Source organism: Malus sylvestris, chromosome 4 (assembly GCF_916048215.2).
Source record: "Malus sylvestris chromosome 4, drMalSylv7.2, whole genome shotgun sequence".
Taxonomy (NCBI): Eukaryota; Viridiplantae; Streptophyta; class Magnoliopsida; order Rosales; family Rosaceae; genus Malus; species Malus sylvestris.
The window spans coordinates 26,977,907-26,998,831 of record NC_062263.1 but is presented as its reverse complement, the minus strand read 5'-3'; the positions used below and the strand labels follow the sequence as shown (position 1 = coordinate 26,998,831).

The 20,925-nt window shown below is 36.2% G+C and overlaps 1 protein-coding gene and 1 pseudogene across 1 annotated transcript; both read left to right on the top strand.

The window, feature by feature from the left end:
• Nucleotides 1-7,849: 7,849 nt before the first annotated feature.
• On the top strand, nucleotides 7,850-9,620 carry LOC126617642 (uncharacterized; annotated as a pseudogene).
• A 4,098-nt stretch (nucleotides 9,621-13,718) lies between these two features.
• Nucleotides 13,719-18,261, top strand: LOC126617639 (importin subunit alpha-4-like). The gene is made up of 10 exons (XM_050285687.1): nucleotides 13,719-14,085; nucleotides 14,840-14,936; nucleotides 15,035-15,126; nucleotides 15,213-15,344; nucleotides 15,609-15,794; nucleotides 15,961-16,124; nucleotides 16,257-16,335; nucleotides 16,500-16,628; nucleotides 17,415-17,542; nucleotides 17,624-18,261. The coding sequence occupies exons 1-10, from the start codon at nucleotides 13,867-13,869 to the stop codon at nucleotides 17,994-17,996; spliced, it is 1,599 nt and encodes a 532-aa protein (XP_050141644.1). The 5' UTR covers nucleotides 13,719-13,866; the 3' UTR covers nucleotides 17,997-18,261.
• The last annotated feature ends 2,664 nt before the right edge of the window (nucleotides 18,262-20,925 follow it).

Sequence of the window (20,925 nt, the reverse complement as noted above, 5' to 3'; positions counted from 1 at the left end):
AGACCTATCTGATAATTTTAGCCATCAGTAATATGCCCACCCAACCACACGCACACACAGACACACAGGGAGGGAGAGATTCAAATCAGGTACAATTTGAGACAGATTAAAAGTTTCATAACTTTTCCTTGATATATTGAGTAGTCGAAGAATACCTCACGGTACTTCCGCAAATCATCTGCCACAAGTGAATCGGCAATTTCAAGCAGTTGAATAGTATTTCGTGGCTCCACTAGATCATCTGCAGCCACTTTTTCACAAAGACTTTTTAAGCTTGGTATGGGCTTTATCCCAGCATCATCATTTTGGATGGTAGGTAAAAGATTATCATACTCTATGTCATTGAACATAAGATCTTCATCAAGCTCTTGTAGGTGCGATCAGCAAACAGCTTCCCAAGTCCGGAAACATTTGAATCACTGGGGTAGTAAGAGAACAAAGTTTGAAGATTTGGGATGATCAACATTACCAAACTAGACGTTCACCTATTCAATTATAGTTTTTAAGTGTGACAACGTGGTCATGGAGGGGGTATATATTAAAAATGTAACAAAGTAGGAACACATAGTGATACTCTACATGTCATTATATGATTGGATGACACTTAATAAAAAATAACTTTCCTTTAATTGTATAATGACATACATCGTACTGTCTCGTATTCCAATCACACTAAAAAATCTCTGGTTGTTGAATTTAAAGCCATCTATTTTACATTACAAACTTTCCACAAGCCAACACGTAAGTTCAAATTCTTTATCCAATAATATTTTTTTGGCTGCGTAATAGAAATAATTCCAAAACCATCATGCGAACAACTTAGTTCCAAATGAATAAATAATGATGATAAGCAGGTTAATTACTCAAAGTAATACAAAGGGAAATTTTATTTGAATCCACGTAATCTTTTTCTACACCAAACTTATTCTTTTCACCCATATTGTTTTTTATTAAAGAATTAATTTCTCTTTAAATCCAAATTTATTACCTAAGCTATCATTCCAGATCCAATTTAAAATGTTAAGTTATTTTTACCCCTATTCTTTTTATAAAATAACATCTATATATCCATCGGAAAACGAAAGGTATACTTCATATTTAATAGGGTAAAAACATTTTACCTTTTTAATTTTGAGATTAATTATAATTTCTTATAATATCTTTAAAACATTTCAATCTTATGCATATATTACTATTTCATTTCAATTTCATACTAGTGTGATTCGCACCATCTGTTTTGTGGGAATAAGAATGAACAAAAAAAAAATATGGATCCCAGCTTGGGTGGTATGATGTACAACGCAGGAGTAGAAGTTGGCCATTTGGCGGCAAGGGTTCTGCAGAAACGCGATCTCGAAAAACGCAAGCTACATGAATTGGCAGCTGAAGTTGGTATTGATGATATTAAGCCACAAAGTGAGGTTCTTTCACTTCTTTCTCCTGCGGATGCCAAGGATTTTTCAGAGGAAAGATACGAGTTGGTGAGAAAGCTAAGTGAGATGGGCTGTAACGGTCGTCCTAATGCTCCACGAACAAGCATGGTCTTTTGTCCTGCGGATTCCCGGGTTTTTTCTAAGTGAGAAATCAAGTGCGCAATTCATGATGTTTATGCTTCATATCTTTTTGGCAACAAGCTCTTGGGCATGGTTATAGACAAAAGAATGAGCAGACCAATGACCACATGGCTGACTTGGGTCATGGGCTTATCGTTGGTCGTCGTGTGTTTGTTTCTCCTCCTACCACTGCTACTAGGGTGCGTTTGTTGCACCGGACTATCTCGGACTGGACTAGCTTCAAGGACTAAGCTGGACTGGCTTAGACTAGACTAAGATGGACTAGTTTAGTGAAACGTTTGGTGCAGTGTCAGACTAAGAAACTGGACTAACAATAAATTATTATTATTATATTCAATTTATTTTCTATTAAAATGAATATATGGAAAAATAAAAGGGCATAGCCCTCTGCTTCTTCTTCCTCACGAATTGCAGGTGCTGCAACTTAGAGAATTATCAAATTTTTAATAACAAAGCTAACCCAGTCAAAACCCAAAAAACAGAGATCCAAATTTCCAATAACAAAGAAAAAATTTTGATTATTACAAATAAAAAATACCCTAAAAAGATCCAATTAATTGCTGGTGCTCCTCTCACACTCAGGTTTGGGAGAGGATCCTCTCCGGACCCAATCCCACCGGATCCTCCGAGCCCTCATTCTTCTTCATTTTCCCTGCAATTTTTCCCAACAGTTCGAATCCAATGTTAACGACTTCTCGGATATTTGGCTTTGTGAAGGTCGCTGGAAAGCTCCTCCTATATTCGGTTTCTGATTTTCATGATGGTGAAGGCTTCACCATGAAGTAGAGGAGAGAGACAACCTGGGAGAGAGGGCTGCTTGTTGACGATGGTGGGGATTTGGGGAGGAAGGCTCAGTGTAGGCGACGACTGCAGAGAAAAATGAAGAAGGAGGAACGGCGATAAATTTTTTGACGAGCTTGATCCAGTTAGGAGAGGGAGAGAGAAAGACAGAGAGTTGAGGAACAGCGAAGGAGGAAGGCGTTCTTAGCAATCCCATGGTTCAACGCGGGACTAATTTGGACGATCTAAGGAGGCCCGGAGTCCACACGAGTCCGGGCTAGTCTCACTTAAGTTAGTCCCTAAGCATACCAAACATGGGACAATAATCCTAGCTAGTTCAGTCCCACTTAAGAAGGTGAAACAAACACACCCCTAATGTTTTAGTTTCTGATATTATCGGCAGGGCCCTTCCAAGGACCGTCCTTGCCTAGCTTAATCTTGTTTTGTTTGCTGGGCTTTGCACATCTTTGTGCCAGAAAATCAAACAAGCCCTTGGGCATGCTTTAAGTTAGCTTCGTTTTTGGAGATAAATTGTTCTTATCACTTCTATACCGCACCATGATAGTGGGGATTTACGTTTTTATTGTTTTGATTATGTCAATGATATTAGAGACTTTAGTTTCTCCTTAATCCATGATCTGCGAAAGATTCTCTTTTTTTTCTTCACAATTATAAAAATGGACATGATTTTAACACACTATTTTCACCTTATATACACCCTTCTAATTTTGTAACCGTTAGACTAAACAATTAAAGTAAAATCAACGGTCAAAATTAACAATGGTGTGCACAAGGTAAGAAAAAAGGGGGGGCGGGGGTGATTTTTAGAATATAACCTGAAAGATTTTCAATATCTAAAAAAGATACTTCATTTTAACGTACTATGACATGTCACTTATACTAAAACTACATGTTACTATTTACAAAAAAAAGCCATCGGTATTGTCTACAATGTAGACTCCACCATCAAAGTTTGAAAAATGTAATCGTTGATTCATTATCACCCATATAAGTAACCTCCATCTCCATTGTCTAAAAAATGACATCTTTATTGTCTATAAGACTATAACTACCTATTTTTTGTTTTTTGTTTTGTCTTTTTTAATTGTCTGATACATTTGGTACGGTCAATTTGGTACGACTTGTATTTTTTATGTTTTAATTCACTAGGTCTGATAAATTTGGTACGTTATATAGTTTATGTTCGATACATTCGGTACGGTCAAATTGGTACGACTTGTATTTTCTATGTTTTAGTTCACTAGGTCCGATAAATTAGGTACGTTATATAGTTTAGGTTCGATAAATTCGGTACGGTCAATTTGGTACAGTTTGTATTTTTTATGTTTTAGTTCACTAGGTCCGATATATTTGGTGCGTTATACGATTTAGGTCCGATAGATTCGGTACGGTCAAATTGGTACAACCAGTATTTTTTATGTTTTAGTTCACTAGGTTTGATAAATCAAAACTGTCCCAGATCTACGCTTAGTTATGGGAAGTTTAATACCGGTGCAGACCTGGGTGATTTGGCAGCTAAGGTACTGAAGAACCCCAATCTCGTAAAATGTGGTTTAGCGGTGTTGGCAAGTGAAGTTGGTTTTGATATCAAGCCACCTGCAGGCGCAGCCTTGGGTGGAATTTGCCTTGTTCCTGATTGGAATGCCACAGCTTTATCTGAGGAACAGATCAAGTATGCAATTCATGATGTGCATCAATATTTGCTTTTAAATCATATCGTCGAATCAGTTTTTCTTTGGGGGATGCAAGAAGCTTGACCCACACAACATAGTCAAATGACTTATGAATTTCCACTGCCTAAATTACATATTAACCTTAAGTCAATGAATCAACCACGTAATTAAACCCGAATTAAGATTATATATGAGCAACTTCATGTGCTTGTACCCTTTTCTAGCAAAATTGGACAAGTACGAAGTTCAAACTCTTGGCATCAAAGTAAAGGTTAATTTAGTGCATGATGCTACTTTGATTGATCAAGAAATAACAGAATTGTGGGTCTTCTTAAAAAAAGTTCAGATTTCACTGTAAAATCAAATTGTTACATAAGAAATAACATAACTACTTAAGCACATGTCAGACTCTTCTTCTCATCAATGTGTTGCTTTGATGTTTGACCGTTCGCTCTTGTGTGTTTCCAAGGCTTTTCTTTGAATTAATTTTCTTACTTAAAAAGAAATAAAAAATCGAATAGGGGACTTTAGTCTTTACATAAACAAATTAAAGACGACAGATAGGAAAGTTGACTTTCATTTTTTATTTGTTTCGATGTCAAGTATAATTTGCAAAGAATAATTTTTTTTTTTATGTCAAACGATAGATGATTTGAACTCATATCATTATTCAAGTGCTCAGCACCTCTCTATCATTGTGGTAAATGACCACTAGCGTAAATTATTTTATTTTCAGTTATAAGATTACAATCTAAGATGCATATTAATAGAACTCTCTTTGTCAACCTAAAAATGGTGAAAAGACAATTTAGTATTTTGACACAACAAAAAAGTTAAAGGCAATAACGTAATTTCACAAACCAAAATTTTGCTGTTTTTGTTTAAGCATCACTTGCAAGTGATTTTAACAACTCTAATTTAAAAAAAATTAAATAAATAAAATACTAAACCTCTCTCCCCACTCCCCATGTTTTCTCTCACTTTCTTTCTCTCTCCTTCAATTTTAAAAGGGTGTGTGATATCCACACACCCCATTTTACTTCTCACACACCTTTTTAATTTTCAGACGTCAGATCGGATGAATTGAAGAAGATCAATGGACAGAAATTATCAAGGGTGTGTGAAAAGTAAAATGGGGTGTGTGAATAGCACATCCCTTTTAAAAACAAAAATAAAACATTTCAATGTGTGGGCATATACTAGTATACATTAAGAAAAGAAAAGTGCAAGAAGACCAATCATTAACTGCTAATTGATACTATTGAAACTATGGACTTAAACTATATAACGTACCTAATTGATCATATTGAAACTATGGACCTAAAATACAAGTCGTCCATAGTTTCAATATGATCAATTAGGTACGTTATATAGTTTAAGTCTGATAGATTCGGTACAGTCAATTTGGTACGATTTGTATTTTTTATGTTTTAGTTCACTAGGTCTAATAAATTTGGTACGTTATATAGTTTAGGTTTGATAGATTCGGTATGGTCAAATTGGTACGACTTGTATTTTTTATGTTTTAGTTCACTAGGTTTGATCAATTAGAAGAATCTAATTGAAGTACATTTGAGTTGTTAAGGAAAAAAATTTATAAAAATTAAAATACGATACGCTATGAATATGTATATTGAGCAATAAAAATTTTAGAACATAATTCATCATTCAAATTGAAGTATATTTGAGTTGTTGAAGAAGAAACGTTGAAAATCTAATTTTCTTTATATGTAGTAGAAGAAGTGTGAGAATCGTATGCATGATTTTAATTAGAGGAAAGTTGTGAAGACCCGTCTCGAATTAATATATATATTTTATCCTCGAATGCGTGAAAATGATGATTATGCCCTCGTTGGTTTGGTGACTTGGATGCACATATATAGTTTTAAATTATTTTCTTGCTCACAAAATTAAATGGTGCTCAAATTTATGAGCACGTCAACATGAATTAAGAACGAGAATGAACAAAATTCTATTTTTGGGTTGGTTTATTTATTTTTGGACCCATTTTTAGGGCTTAAACTCTATGGCCCAATCAAGGGCCTTATTATTTACCCTTTCCACCAGTGCCTCCCCATTCCAGAAACTTCCGTTTCTTCCTCACTCTCTCCCGCACCTCCCCCTCTCTCAGTGCATACACTAGAACTATCAAGACTTCTCCTTTTCTCCCTCACATCCCATATACACCCTTCCGCACCCCTTTAATATTGTGTAGTCTCCGTGCGGTATCTCCGACGAGATCTCGAACTTTTCGACTAAGTTAAGCACCTTAGACCGTTATAAAATTGTGTTAGGTTAGATAATGGTGTCTTGAGACATTTTGGAATGGTGTGGATGCAGAATCATTGGGGGAAAATACAATTCTTAAATTTTCCGGTAGTGACCGTGAGTTTTAGGGATTTTTCCGGTTGATCTCGACGGTAACATCACTCCATCTTGGTAAGGCTCAAATCCTTACTCCTTGATATTCATTTTGGCTTTTGAATGAAGGTTTTTGGTTGAGTTTTGACCCCGAATCGGAACCTGGAAAGTTTTCCGGCGAGAACACCCAAAATCCGGTGTTCTTCTTCATGTGTTTCTAGCGAGTTAATCTGTTGGGCCAATTTGATCCTAGCCCAACTAGGAGCCCAATGTTTTAGGTTTGTAAGTGTGATCCCAGGTTTAAAATCTAGATTATTGGGCTGTGTTGACAGCCCAAACCCAAAACCCATTTCCGAAAAGAAAGAAAAAAAGAATAATAATAATTTAAATTAATCTGTTGGGCCAGCCCCACCTTTAAGTTCCTTTCAATTTGGACCTAAGCCATTTAATTGGTTTAGGCCTTATGTTTAAAATAAACTAAGTTCTTTTAGTTTTAGTTTGGACTTCACACTTAAACTAGATTAAGTCCAAAAATTATTCAAGTCCCTACCTGGATTCCAAAGCTAGAATAAAGATCTATGTCATTACCGGAATAACTAAGCTCTACGTACTTATCCACATCACTACCGAAATAGCTAAGCTCCATGTACTTATTCAAGTTCCTTGATCACTCCTAAATCATCATGTATTTCTTCCACTCTTGGCTGCATGCAACATGACAAAGAGGGGAAAAGGTTGATAAATAATGTCCATAAATTTGATAAGGGTGGAAGCTATTTATAGGAGACAAAGTCGGCAACCATCCTCATTCTTTCTTGGTAGAACCTATGGTAGAGAAAACTTAATAGCTAAGAGTCCATAAAGTGAAATGGATAATGGATGTCTAGAGTAGGAGGTGTCGATATACAAAAAGAAGAGGGAAAGATCATATTAGCCAGCTCAAGCTATAAAGAAGCTTACGAGTACCGTTTAATGAGTGGTAGGATTTGTATGAATAAGAGCTAGACACCTTGACAACTTGAAGTTTATCAAGTGAATGTAGTAGAACATTGGAGAAGGACATAAACTTAATAACTAAATAAATATACATATGGGGAGTTCCTAGTTATATTATAATACATCAAGTGGAAACTTAAGCCAAAGGTAGAAATAATATGTATATATAAGAAAATCCAATAACAACTGTTTTTAAATAATAATAATAATAAATATATATATATATATATATATTTTTTTTTTTTTTTAAATTATGGAGTCTCACATATTTGGTATGGGTTCCAAATCTCCTTTGTTTGGTAATCCCGAAATCCCGAATCTTTTGTTTCCTATTAACTTTTGATTTTTGGTTCTCATTTCCCAACTCAAAAGCAGGAGCTTTTTGGCTGCCACTAGCTGAAGGCACAAAAATAATATAAAAAGGAAAGGCACAAAAATAAGGCGTGTGGACTAAGGGCTTTTGTTTTGGTTTTGACTCTCGAGTCATAGAGCAATAGTCTTGTGTTGAGGAGAGAGAGGAAGGAGTTACGGTCGAAAGCTCTTTCAAATCTTCTAAGCTCTCTCGTCTCTAGTATCGACCCATCTTCTTCTCTATCCTCTCTAAAGTTTTTTCTGAATTAGGGTACAAATGAAGATTTATAAATTAGGGATTTATGATTTAGAGCTTTTGATTGTTTCGATTTGGATTTGGATTTCTTGATTAATTTTTAGGGGATTTCTGGATTTCCATGGTTGATTTCTGGGTTGCATGTTTGATTTCTTTTCCGCTTTGACGGCTTGATCTGCAGGTTTGAATTGAATTTTTCAGCTTCTTCCATTAATAAGAAGCCAAATTTCTATTGAATTGAAATCCCAAAACCATACTGAAATCCCAATCCCCAAATATTTTCAAGAATCCAGAAATTCAGGAATACAGAAATTTCGGCTTGAGATTGGAATTGGGATTTCCATCCCAAAAAAGGATCGGTTTGGGATTCCGGATCCCATTTTCAGGTCGGGATCCCATCTCGAATCAGCCCTACATAGAATAAATTGTACTGTTTTAGGTTACAGGTCATTTTTCTTAATCATTTTTATATCAAGCACATAGAATAACTTGTACTGTTTTCCGTTACAGGTCATTTTTCTTAATCATTTTTATATCAAGCACATAGAATAACTTGTACTGTTTTCCGTTACAGGTTTACAGCATATGATAACTTGTTCAAATCCGAACATACATAATACAGATTGATAATTTCAGAAAGAATGAGTATACCTCTCCAATTTCTGTTAAAAATGGACATGTACGAAGTTGTAGTTCATGGTGTCAAAGTGACGGTTAGCGTGGTCGATGATGCTGCTGTGATTGACAAAAAAATAACGGAACTGAGGAGCTTGATGAAGCAAGGGCCTGTCATGGGACTTGATATAAAGAACGCTGATAAATCAGATCGGGCTTCAATGCTGCTTCTTTGTGCTCGAAGTCGTTGCTTGATCATCCCAAATCTTCAAACTTTGTTCTCTTACTACCCCGGTGATTCAAATGTTTCCGGACTTGGGAAGCTGTTAGCTGATCGCACCATCTGTTTTGTGGGTATAGGAATGAACAAAAAAAAGTATTTGGAACCCAGCTTGGGTGATATGATGTACAACGCAGGAGTAGAAGTTGGCCATTTGGCGGCAAGGGTTCTGCAGAAACGCGATCTCGAAACGCACAAGCTACATGAATTGGCAGCTGAAGTTGGTATTGATGGTATTAAGCCCCAAGGAAAGGTTCTTTCACTTCTTTCTCCTGCGGATGCCAAGGATTCTTCAGAGGAAGAATACAAGGCGGGCAAGCTAAGTAAGATGGGCTGTGAAGGTAGTCCTAAAGCTCCACGAAAAGGTATGGTCTTTTGTCCTGCGGATTCCCGGGTTTTTTCAAAGCAAGAAATCAAGTGCGCAATTCATGATGTTTATGCTTCATATCTTATTGGCAAAAAGCTCCTGGGCAGGGTTAGCAGAAATGAATGAGGTGACCAGTGACCACATGGCTGACTAGGGTCATGGCTTATCTTTGGTCGTCGTGTGTTTGTTTCTCCTCCTACCACTGCTACTAATGTTTTAGTTTCTGATACTATCGGCAGGGCCTTTCCAAGGATTGTCCTTACCTAGCTTTTTCTTGTTTTGTTTGCTGGCTTTGCCCTCTTCTGTACCAGAAAATAAAATAAGCTCTTCGGAATGCTTTAAGTTAGCTTCGTTTTTGGAGCTTTTGTTCTTATTATTCTACACCGCACCATGGTAGGAGAAATTTTTAGTTGTGACTGGAGCATGAAAGGTACATCATGTGTTTTTATACAAGTAGTGGGAAATTTTTTTTTTTTTTAAATTATTAAATTTTTAACACACATATCTCATCATTTGTATAATGACACGTGGTGTATCATCCCGTGTACCAGTCACACTGAAAAATTTCTTCTATGATAGTGGAGAAATTTTTAGTTGTGACCGGCACACGAGAGGTACACCACATGTTTTTATATAAGTAATTAGAAATTTTATTTTTTAAATTATTAATTTTTTAATGCACATATTATATCATTTGTATAATGACATATATGGTGTACCACAATTATTAAAGATCTGTGAATGCTTCTCTTTTTTTCTTCACAATTATTAAAATGGACATGATTTTAATTATGTCAATGATATTAGAGACTTTAGTTTCTCCTTAATCCAAGATCTGTGAATGCTTCTCTTTTTTTCTCCACAATTATTAAAATGGACATGATTTTTTATTATGTCAATCATAAAATGGACATGATTTTAACACACTATTTTCATTTCATATACACTCTTCGAAATTTGTAGCCATTAGACTCAACAATTAAAGTAAAATCAATGGTTAAAATTAATAGTGGTGTGCAGAAGGTTAAAAAAGGAGGGCTTTTACAAATAAGAATTTTTCAAAGGTGATTTTTAGAATATAACTTGAAAGATTTTCAATATCTAAAAGAGATCCTTCATTTAATGTATCATGATGTCACTGCAATAAAACCACATGTTTTTACAAAAATGTCATCTGTATTGTCTACAATGTAACCTCCACTATCAAAGTTTGAAAAATGTAGCCGTTAATTCATTATCACCCATAATAGTAACATCCATCTTCATTGTTTAAAAAATGTGATTTTTATTATCTATAACTACTTACATTTTTTTTATTGACCAAAAAAATTAAAAAAAAAACTATCTACTTTTTGTATTTTGTTTTGTTTTTATTTTATTTATTCAATTTGATATTGTGTGGAAAATGCAATAATTTAGGTCTGATAATTTCAATATGATCAATTAGGTACGTTATATAGTTTAGATCCGATAGATTCAGTACGGTCAATTTGGTATGATCAATTTGGTACGGTTTGTTTTTTTAGGTTTTAGTTCATTAGGTCCGATAGATTCGGTACTTCAATTTGTATGTATTAATTCATTGGGTCTAGTCATTTTGGTAAGGTTTGTACATTTTATGTTTCCATTAGGTTTGATAATTTTTGCATTATTGATTCGTTAGGCCTTATACATTAGATAGAATTTACAAAATATTTTTCAATTTTTTTGTGTTTGAATTCCTTAAAGGGCAATCATCTTACATATGAAGTACTACTCCGTATTTCGAGTTGAAAATCTATCCAACTGAAAAGAGAATCTTGAATTGAGATTTTAAATGAGTTTAAAATCGAGGGGATCCACCCTAGAGTATGATAGGTGAATTAATTGATTGTGTTTTTTTTAATCCATTTCTAATTGTTTTGAAAAAAAATCATCTTTCACATGATCTTATAGAAGTGGATGCATCGGTCTCTATGGATCTTCGTTCTCTTTCAAAGGCTTGTAACTTTGTGATTATTATATTTGAATTTTCTATTTTTTTCTAGCAAGTAATTTCCTTTTGAGGTCATATTCTGATTGTAATAATCTTTAGCCCATTCCATAAAGATAAATATGGAAGTCCAAGTGATCCACTGTATTAACTATTTGAGTAAATTGTACAAATGGTCCATCAACTTTAATCAAATTGGAGCAATGGTCCCTCAACTAAAAATTCATTACCATTGGTCCCTCAACTTATCAAAATGTATAGCTATAGTCCTTTTCATCAATTTTGTCAAAATTTTATCAAAATAAGCTATATTGGAATGACCATTTATATAATTAGGGTCCCTCAACTCATCAAAGTGTATAAGTATGGTTCTTTTCGTCAACTATGTCAAAAAATTTGTCAAAACGAGTTATATTGTAAGGACCATTGCTACAATTGGATTAAAGTTAAATGACCATTTCTCCACTTGAATTAAAGTTCAGGGACCAATGGTAATAGATTTTTAGTTGAGGGACTATAGCTGCACGTTTTGATAAGTTGAGGGACCAAAGGTAATGGATTTTTAGTTGAGGGACCATTGCTCCAATTGAGTTAAAGTTAAGGGACCATAGCTACAATTTACTCTAACTATTTCGAATTTGTGTCACCACCACCGTAGCGTTGTCACAACAACCACTACCACCACTTCCACCACCTTTTCACATCTATCACTACCACAACTTTCACCAGCATCCCCACCACCACCACGTACCGTGTCACCGCCATCACCACCTCCTCCCATCACCTTGAGATATACAGCCACCATCATCACACATGACACAGATCACTACCATTTCGAATATTAAAATTTTGCAATAGTGGAAATGCACATTAAACGGACCTCTTCAAAGTTCATGAGAATCCATAGAAATAAATTAAAATCCATTGAAATCTTAATAACAAGTCTCATGAACTTCGTTAAATTGCATACACGATTCATTGAAAGTCCACGTGTAGCCATACACGATTCACTAATCGACTTTTAATTAACTTGTTATGAGCTAATTAAGTCAGTTAAACTTAATTAAGTTCTTTTGGAACGATTTGCTCTCGAGGACACCAATGAGAATGCCAATGATTGTCACGTGCTCTTCCTCTTTCTTACACTAATAAACAAAACGGAAAATACAAAATTTTCACGAAACTCACGTGATACACAAGTCACGTGCTCAACGCTTCCCCCCAGTTTGAGCATCGGCATCTCCGCCTCTGAGAATCTCGCCACTCCAGCCTCCAGCCCCTTCGCAACTGAAGTCACGCGCGTAGGGACGGCTAGGAGAGGAAATCGGTTCAGACGGTGCAGCCGCAGAAGACGAAGAAGAAGAAGAGCATGGAGACCAAGGCCACGGACTCGAACGCCGTCACCAGCGGCCAAACGACGTCGTCCACGATCGACAGGCTCAGCTCCGGGAACCACTCCAGAAGACTCCGGGACCGGAATGCTGACGTGGACCGCCACCAAGACATTCTCTCTTGCAGTCTGTGTTTGTGAATAGAGACAGAGAGTCCGAGAAGGAGTGAAGGCGGGGCGATTTATATATGGAGGAGGATGAGGGTATAACGGTAATTTGGTAGTTCTTGAGGGTGATCTGGTAAGTCGCGGAGTGGGGTCTAGTGAGTTTTGGACGGTCCAGATTCAGGAGACGCGACAGCTGTTTCGGTGGAATTCTTGGGAATAAGACAAATATGAAGTTATTTGAAATTAAGTTTGGAGGGAAAATTTAAAAAGCCGAGCAAGATTGAATTATTTGTTTTTGACTAGCGGCGTTGTTTTATTGGTTGGATAATACTCTCCCTCGTTGCAAATAACGTATTTTAATAAAAAAATTATGTAAACATTACTTTCACAAAAAATTATGTAGTCATTTAAATGTACAGACAAATCGACGATATATGTACCAATTAGCATGTAATATATATTCATGAGTGGTTTATGCAAGTATTTTTGAATGATTTGATTCGTTTGATTCATTTGATTAAAAGCTCTCCATTTCAAATAATTTTTTTATAAAAATAATTTTAAATAAAGATTAATAAATTAAACAGTTTCAATTAATTTGTATTCAGTCAAGATAAATTAAAATTCAAACTGATCTAGTTGAGTAAACAAATTAAGCATTTGTCAATCATCAAATTGAAAATCCAATCCTGATACCAAAAAAATTCAAAACTCAGTCATATCAATCGCTTGATAATTGAATTTTTTCGGTTTTTTGAATAGTTGGTAATTGGCTTTGAAAAAGAAAATAAAATCATTAATTGTGCGGTGAGTCCATGTGAATTTAGACATTTCGTCAACACGTGTCAACGTTTGATTCCGTAAACTAGGAGGCATGCAATGGACGGTCAAGATTTTTCATATCGTTTGAATTGCAAGTTGTTATTTCCCAGGTGGACCGTTGATTCCGTATGCGCGTCGTATATAGATACATACCACGTACATACGATCTCGGCCAAACCCCAGACCCGAATCCGTTTTTGCTTCGCTGCGGCCGTCTCTGAGTAATTTCATCAAACACTCCGCGGGCGCAATTTCACAGGTACCTAGAAGCGGAGCGAAACTCGCGAATCGGGAAGGACAATGTCTCTGCGGCCGGGCACACGCACCGATGTGCGGAAGAAATCGTACAAAACGGGGGTGGACGCGGAGGAGGCGCGGCGGAGGAGAGAGGACAACTTGGTGGAGATCAGGAAGAACAAGCGGGAGGACAGTTTGCTCAAGAAGAGGAGGGAAGGGTTGAGTCAGTCCCAGCAGCAGCTGCTTGATGGCTCCCAATCCGCCGTCGTTTTGGAGAAGAGGGTACTTCTTCGTTTTTAGCTGCTTTTGTATTTGGAAATCATAGGCTTTAATTTCTGTTTTGGGGTTCTTGAACTCGAGGATTCGGGGATTTGATGGTTGTGGGATTTTAGTTAGTTTATCTGGGTATGCTTGGTTGCTAAGAAAGTGAAGGAAAGGGGAAGAAATTGAAATGGGAATTACTGTTTTATAAGAAATTGATTGTAAAGGGCTGTTGAATCTCTGTATGTATGCGTGTTTCGGATTTCATTGGATTTGTTTTCCTATTCTGCTTGGGTACAGAGAAAATGTGGGCAAGTGAAAGGAAGTAAAAGTGGTTTTTTTAGTTTGAAGTTTTAACTGTGATTTTTCTTTTTCTTTTGAATTATTGAGCATTGTGCCCCCAATGTTTTGAAAGAGTAGTACAACTAGTTTGGGAAGTGCTGAATCATACATAATATCTTAAGTTTCTTTTGGTTTTTGAAGATTTGAGTAAAACATTGCTCGAAACTGTAATAGTGTCGAGAAGATAACCGGAAGCAGCAAGTTAGTAGTTCATTGTTTCTATGTTGAAATGAAGTGTTTTTTTTACATTTAACGCATCGAATAATGCCCCTCTTTATTCGGAGTAAGTTCTGTAATTGGGTTTCTCGTTGTTTAAGTCTGGGAAAAGGAGAATCATGAATGAGATAAAGTTGACTCTTTACGTTTCCTCTTCTTGCTATCTGATCTTATATTAAAAAATTTGGTCTTAATTGACGTTTGTGTTGTTTAACAGTTGGAAAGTATCCCCGCACTAGTGCAAGGAGTTTGGTCTGATGATCCCGCACTGCAATTGGAGGCTACGACTCAATTTAGGAAGCTATTATCAATTGGTGTGGGGGCAGATCAAATGCTTGAAGTTCATTTTCTTTCCTATTTAGGTGGAATATCTGTGTGATGTTGTTGACTTTTGTTTTTGCATTTTGTGTAGAACGCAGCCCTCCTATTGATGAGGTTATAAAAGCAGGTGCTGTCCCTCGGTTTGTTGAGTTTCTTGGAAGACATGATTTGCCCCAACTGCAAGTACGGAAAATTTGTTTCTTGTTGAAGTGAAATTATCCTTAAAGGTGTGATCAGACACTGAGGTTGACTTACATCTTTATATGCAGTTTGAAGCCGCGTGGGCTTTGACCAATGTTGCATCTGGAACATCAGAGCATACACGAGTCGTTATTGAGCATGGTGCGGTCCCAATGTTTGTGCAGCTTCTTAGCGCTGGCAGTGACGATGTCAGAGAGCAGGTTCCTTCTCCCTACCTTTCACACTTTTCATTGACCTGAGATTGAGAGCGTTGCTCAAAAAGGCTTTGCACTTTCTGAATTATTCTGGGTCATGAATATCTGGAAATCTTTCCAATATCTAAGCTTCGTAAATTATCGGGCTCATTATTGTAGTATATGTGTTTTATTGGTTCTATAATTCTTAGTTTCTCTTCCTTGCTGTCGGATATTTCTACTTGTTTGACTTACTGCATGGCGATCCTTGCATTCTTGTTTCCTGAACAGGCAGTATGGGCTCTAGGCAACGTTGCTGGTGACTCACCAAACTGCAGGGATCTTGTTCTTGGACAAGGTGCACTGATGCCATTGCTAGCTCAATTAAATGAAAATTCAAAGTTATCCATGCTGAGGAATGCTACTTGGACTCTATCTAACTTTTGTCGCGGAAAACCACCAACCCTGTTTGATCAGGTTCAAGCTCATTTTGAGAATTTTTTTTTGTTATAACTTTACAGATGCAGCAGTAGTATGTGTTAAATGTCAGCTGGTATCCCTTCATAGAATAATTTGGGTCGATGCCTTATCATAACTGTAATTAGTACCTTTTCTGCTTGCCTATTGGCATGTTCTCTTACAGGTGAAGCCTGCCTTGCCATTTTTAAAACATCTTATTCACTTGAATGATGAAGAAGTCTTGACAGACGCTTGCTGGGCCCTATCCTATCTCTCAGATGGTTCAAATGACAAAATTCAGGCTGTGATTGACGCAGGTGTCTGTCCACGACTTGTGGAGCTTCTGCTGTAAGTTTCTAAACCCATTACAAACTATTCACATGTGGCATTGGTCTTCAATGGTTTGATATACTTTAGAATAGTTGTTTTAGCATATTCACCTTGTGTGTGTTTTTGATGACTACAATTTGTTTATGCCAGTCATCCATCACCTACAGTTCTTATACCTGCTCTTCGGACAGTGGGTAATATTGTCACTGGTGATGATTCCCAGACTCAGGTATTAACACTAATATATAGTTATATACCCTTTAGAACCTAATGTCATCTAACACCTGCTCTTCTTGCTGGATAGGAGTCTTATTTAAATATTTATTTCTCATATAACGCCTCAATTTTTCTTTGCTATATATAGCGACAAAATGACCCCTTTATATTTTCCAGTATGCTATTGACAACCAAGTTCTCAGTTGCCTCAATCAACTTCTCACACAAAGTCACAAAAAGAGCATCAAGAAAGAAGCTTGTTGGACGATTTCAAATATCACAGCCGGGAATAGAGGTCAAATACAGGTATAAAATTCTTCGAAGTTACATTTCAGATATGTATGTGTAATTAAATTAGGGATTTGGATTTGAATACTTAGTTTAAATTGTATGCATCTACTATTAAAAGCAGAAACATGAAACGGATTTTTATTACTCTTTCTTCATGAACTGAGAAGAGAATATGAAAGAACATATATTTCTTGAGCATTTGAAGTTCCTCCACTGTATTTAACATGTGGATTGTATTCACATAAAAACTAAGATAAAATAGACTGGGAAGTCATTCAAATCTTTTCTTCTGAAAAGCACCAGTCCAAACGCAACATAATTAATGCTTGTTTCATGCATTTGATCAAGCATGGCACCCATTAAATCCACTATACTACAGTGTTTGTGTTTTGGGTGGATGTCTGGTCTGGTGTTGCATAATCGTCTCTACAAGTAGAATGATGTGCGGCATAACTCGTTTAATTAGTGGAAGATAGGCTGGGGAATTGTTAGGTAAGATCCCCGCACTCTATACAGTATTCATAGCTAGTTGTCACAAGGAAAGAGAGATTTTTTTTAATTAGTTATTTGGTAACACTTCTACTTTGCTTTGACGTATTTTGTTTCCTACAAGTTATATCATTACTTTGCAAAGAAAATACTTATACTTCTTTAGAAGTTGTGTGGCCTCTGCAAATGTATATGTGCTTAATACCTTTTGATGCGAGGAAGTTTACTTGATCCTGTAGCTTCTCTCAGAATTAATTTGATCTGGACGATGTTTCTTGATACACCCTTTACATTTTATTGTATATTTAACAGGCTGTGATAGATGCTGGTATCATCATCCCACTTGTGCAACTTCTCCAAAATGCAGAGTTCGACATAAAAAAGGAGGCTGCATGGGCTATCTCAAATGCCACTTCTGGAGGATCTCATGAACAAATACAGTATGCTCTATTAGATTCATTATGCGGTTGTGCTAATGTTATATTTTTCCGATATTTAACAAAGATGATTGTTTCTTGCAGATTCTTGGTGGCCCAAGGTTGTATTAAACCGCTTTGCGATCTTCTAATCTGCCCGGATCCAAGGATTGTAACAGTGTGCCTTGAAGGTCTTGAGAACATTCTGAAGGTGGGTGAGGCTGACAAAGAAATGGGAATGAATGGCGGGATCAATCTTTATGCACAACTCATCGATGAATGCGAGGGGTCGGATAAGATTGAGAATCTGCAGACACATGATAACCATGAAATTTACGAGAAGGCTGTCAAGCTCTTGGAGAGATATTGGACCGAGGAAGATGAGGAAGTCCAGGAGAATGGGAATGGAACTCAACAAGGTTTTACTTTCGGAACAAACCAGCCCAACCCTCCCCCAGGCGGCTTCACTTTTGGATGAACAGATGTGGTTTAGGTTTTTAGCAGGGTAGGTTTTTCACCACCTTTCGATGAATTGCCAAAACCTCATTCAGATTTTCCCTCACTGCCAAGGGCCAGGGTTTTTGGCTTGGCACATAGGCTCGTCTATTGAATTTGATACAAGTGCTACGGCTACAAGCGGCTGTCGTCCATTTTATTTTGCGTTTCAAGACTTTGAGTAGTAAGAATTGTCACTCGTGTTTACGCGGAATTAGAACTAAAATGATGGCTTCTGCTTATATGTTTGTTCCTGTGTTATTTCATTATTTGTTGGAATCCTGGATTATCGATCTTTATTTTGTGTATATTTTTTAGGTTTAAATGGAATGAAAGCCAAGTTATAATGGAAAATATCACAAAATGTTGTATAATATAGGAGGGGATTAGGAAATGCATCGTATCAGCATCACAAAGGCATATGAAAGGAATTAGTTAATCCCTCCTCGGAAGGTGTCACTTGCAAATTCCTCTTTGCATGTCTTTCTAATGCTCTACGGAGAGAACATTTCTTAGCCCTCCTCTCCAATATTTTGTTTTCATTTTCTTTATAATTTAGTTTTCAATCACGACTTGAAATCCGTCACCCAAACATAGCCCGAGGTCTTAGTCATTACTGAGGTTGGTCAGATTAGGACAAGTGGTCAAGTATGCCTAAGCTTTTTTTTAGTGTGATCGGAACACGGGATGGTACACCGTACATCACGTGTCATTATCTAAATGATGGAATATGTGTGTTAAAAAATTAATAACTTAAAAAATAAAATTTCCCGCCAATTATATAAAAATATTACCATCCGTGTTTCGGTCACAATAAAAAATTTCTCCAAAATTAAAAGATGGTGCCCAAAATTGGAAATTCTAGAGGTGGGATCTTCTTCCATTCACCACTAAAGAAGACAGAAAATTAAGGGGGTGTAGTCAATTTAGATTTCATAAGATTTTAAAAGACTTTTTTAAGTGACAGATTTCAAAGGATTGTAGAATCCTTACAACTTTCAAATAGATTTTTAAGGATTCTTATGGATTTTGATTAAAGATTTGAAAGGATTCTTATGAACTTTGATTAAAGATTTGGATTAAAGATTTGAATGGATTTTGAGACTCTTGCCATTTTAAAATTTATTTTTAAATAAAAAACAAGATTAAACTTGAAAGTAAATGAAGAATTGTGCCCAGTTCTCCCAAGTAACCCCTATCCTCCATGTCCATGGTCCTCCACAGTAGAAACCTTCCTCCATAATCATTCACTCATGAAAGCGCTTTCGGCTTTTGATTTTTTCTAAAATGTGATTCCTCTTATTCAAGAGAGAGGAATGGATGATGCCAAGGTAGGAAAAATGAAGGAGTCCATCAGCAAATGCGAGAGAGAAGAATGGATGTTGCAAAGGTAGGAAAAATGAAGAAGTCCCTCAGCAAATGCAACTCAAACCCTTCAATTATCCACACCCCCTTTCTCGCCTTCTTCAAGTCCTATTGATTGTATACCATTGTACGAATGTATACAATGGTGTATTGATTGTATATTGAGAGGATGAGGTGGATGGCTGAGACGCCAAAAGGAAGGAAGGAAAGATGGGTTTCTTGGAGAAAATAGAGATAGAGGCAGAACGCTCGAGTTGCAGTGTGGGGAGAGAGAAAAAGAAAGTGAGGGGTTGAAAAGAAATTATAGGGTTAGAGGTAGGATTTTGTTATGCTTAAAATTCATTCTCAAATCCTACAAAATCTCTTATTGAAGGAAATTCTTCAAAATCTATGAATTTTTTAATACCTATAGATTTGCATGGGGAAATTTGAAAAAAATAACCAAACTTCGAACCATATATAGAATAATAGCCATTCTTTTAAGTTTATGATAATTATAATCAAATGTTAATATAAAAATACTAATATACCCATAAAATATAAATTGAGAGATAAGAAAGAGAATTTGAAAACAAATCCAAAAACCAAAATCAAATCTAAGATTAGCCCAATGTCCTACGGGGTTTGTTTAATTTTTCCAAAGAAAAAAACTGACCCATGAACACAAGGGTTTTCTCGGTTTGATTTGTGTGATAAGCAAAAATTGTTTATTTAGTTATGCGTATGTATAAGTCAAATCCCTCACATTAAAGGGCGTGAAAGTCAAGATCATAAGCACGGCTAGAATGCCAATGGGAAGCAACAACAACATGAAACGTGGGAAGGCAATGGCGGAAGTATCATTATTCGAGAAGCCAAGATCCAGCGTTGCAAAGGCCCTCTAGGGCAAGTCACTATTGAATAGCCTCCAATGAACAGTAACTGTCTTTAATGAACAATAACTACCTTTAATGAATAGTAACTACCTTTTACTCTCCACCCCTACACTGAATAGCCATGGCAATAGGTAATAAAATATTAATATTTTTTATTTTATAAAATAATACTAAATAATTTTATTTGTAATCGTTCTCGTTACGCCACGTGTTATTATCGGAAAAGACAACTTTTTGTGATAGATTTCGATAAGATATTTATCCAATGTCGTCGTGTCACTTGTCGTTACCTTTTCAGAATCGTTGAGGATAGATTTCCAATAAGATTTTTAACCAATCACATCGCGCCACATCTCACAATCTATTTACAATCTTTGAAAATATATTTTGATCAGATTTTTAACGAATGACGGCATGCCACGTAACATTATCTACAACCTAATCATTTTTTTTCCTCCATATAACCCACAATCCATCCTAAGAAATCACACACCAAAATCAAAATCTCTATCATTATTCATAGTTTTTGCTTCCTTCTTACAATGTCTTCTTCAAGGATGTTGTGGGAAATAGATGAGCAAGAGTAAGAATTGTTTAAGTAAGGGGAAGAAATTTTCAATCTCCAGGTGGGCAAAAATGTGATGGAAGAGGATGAGGATGAGGAGCGTAGAA

What these genes read in the sequence shown, in the direction of transcription:
- LOC126617639 (XM_050285687.1), top strand. Translation starts at nt 13,867, where the DNA reads ATGTCTCTGCGGCCGGGCACACGCACCGATGTGCGGAAGAAATCGTAC. An exon ending in CACCAACCCTGTTTGATCAG is followed by an intron (nt 15,795 to 15,960) that starts GTTCAAGCTCAT and finishes GTTCTCTTACAG; the next exon opens with GTGAAGCCTGCCTTGCCATT. An exon ending in GTGATGATTCCCAGACTCAG is followed by an intron (nt 16,336 to 16,499) that starts GTATTAACACTA and finishes TATATTTTCCAG; the next exon opens with TATGCTATTGACAACCAAGT.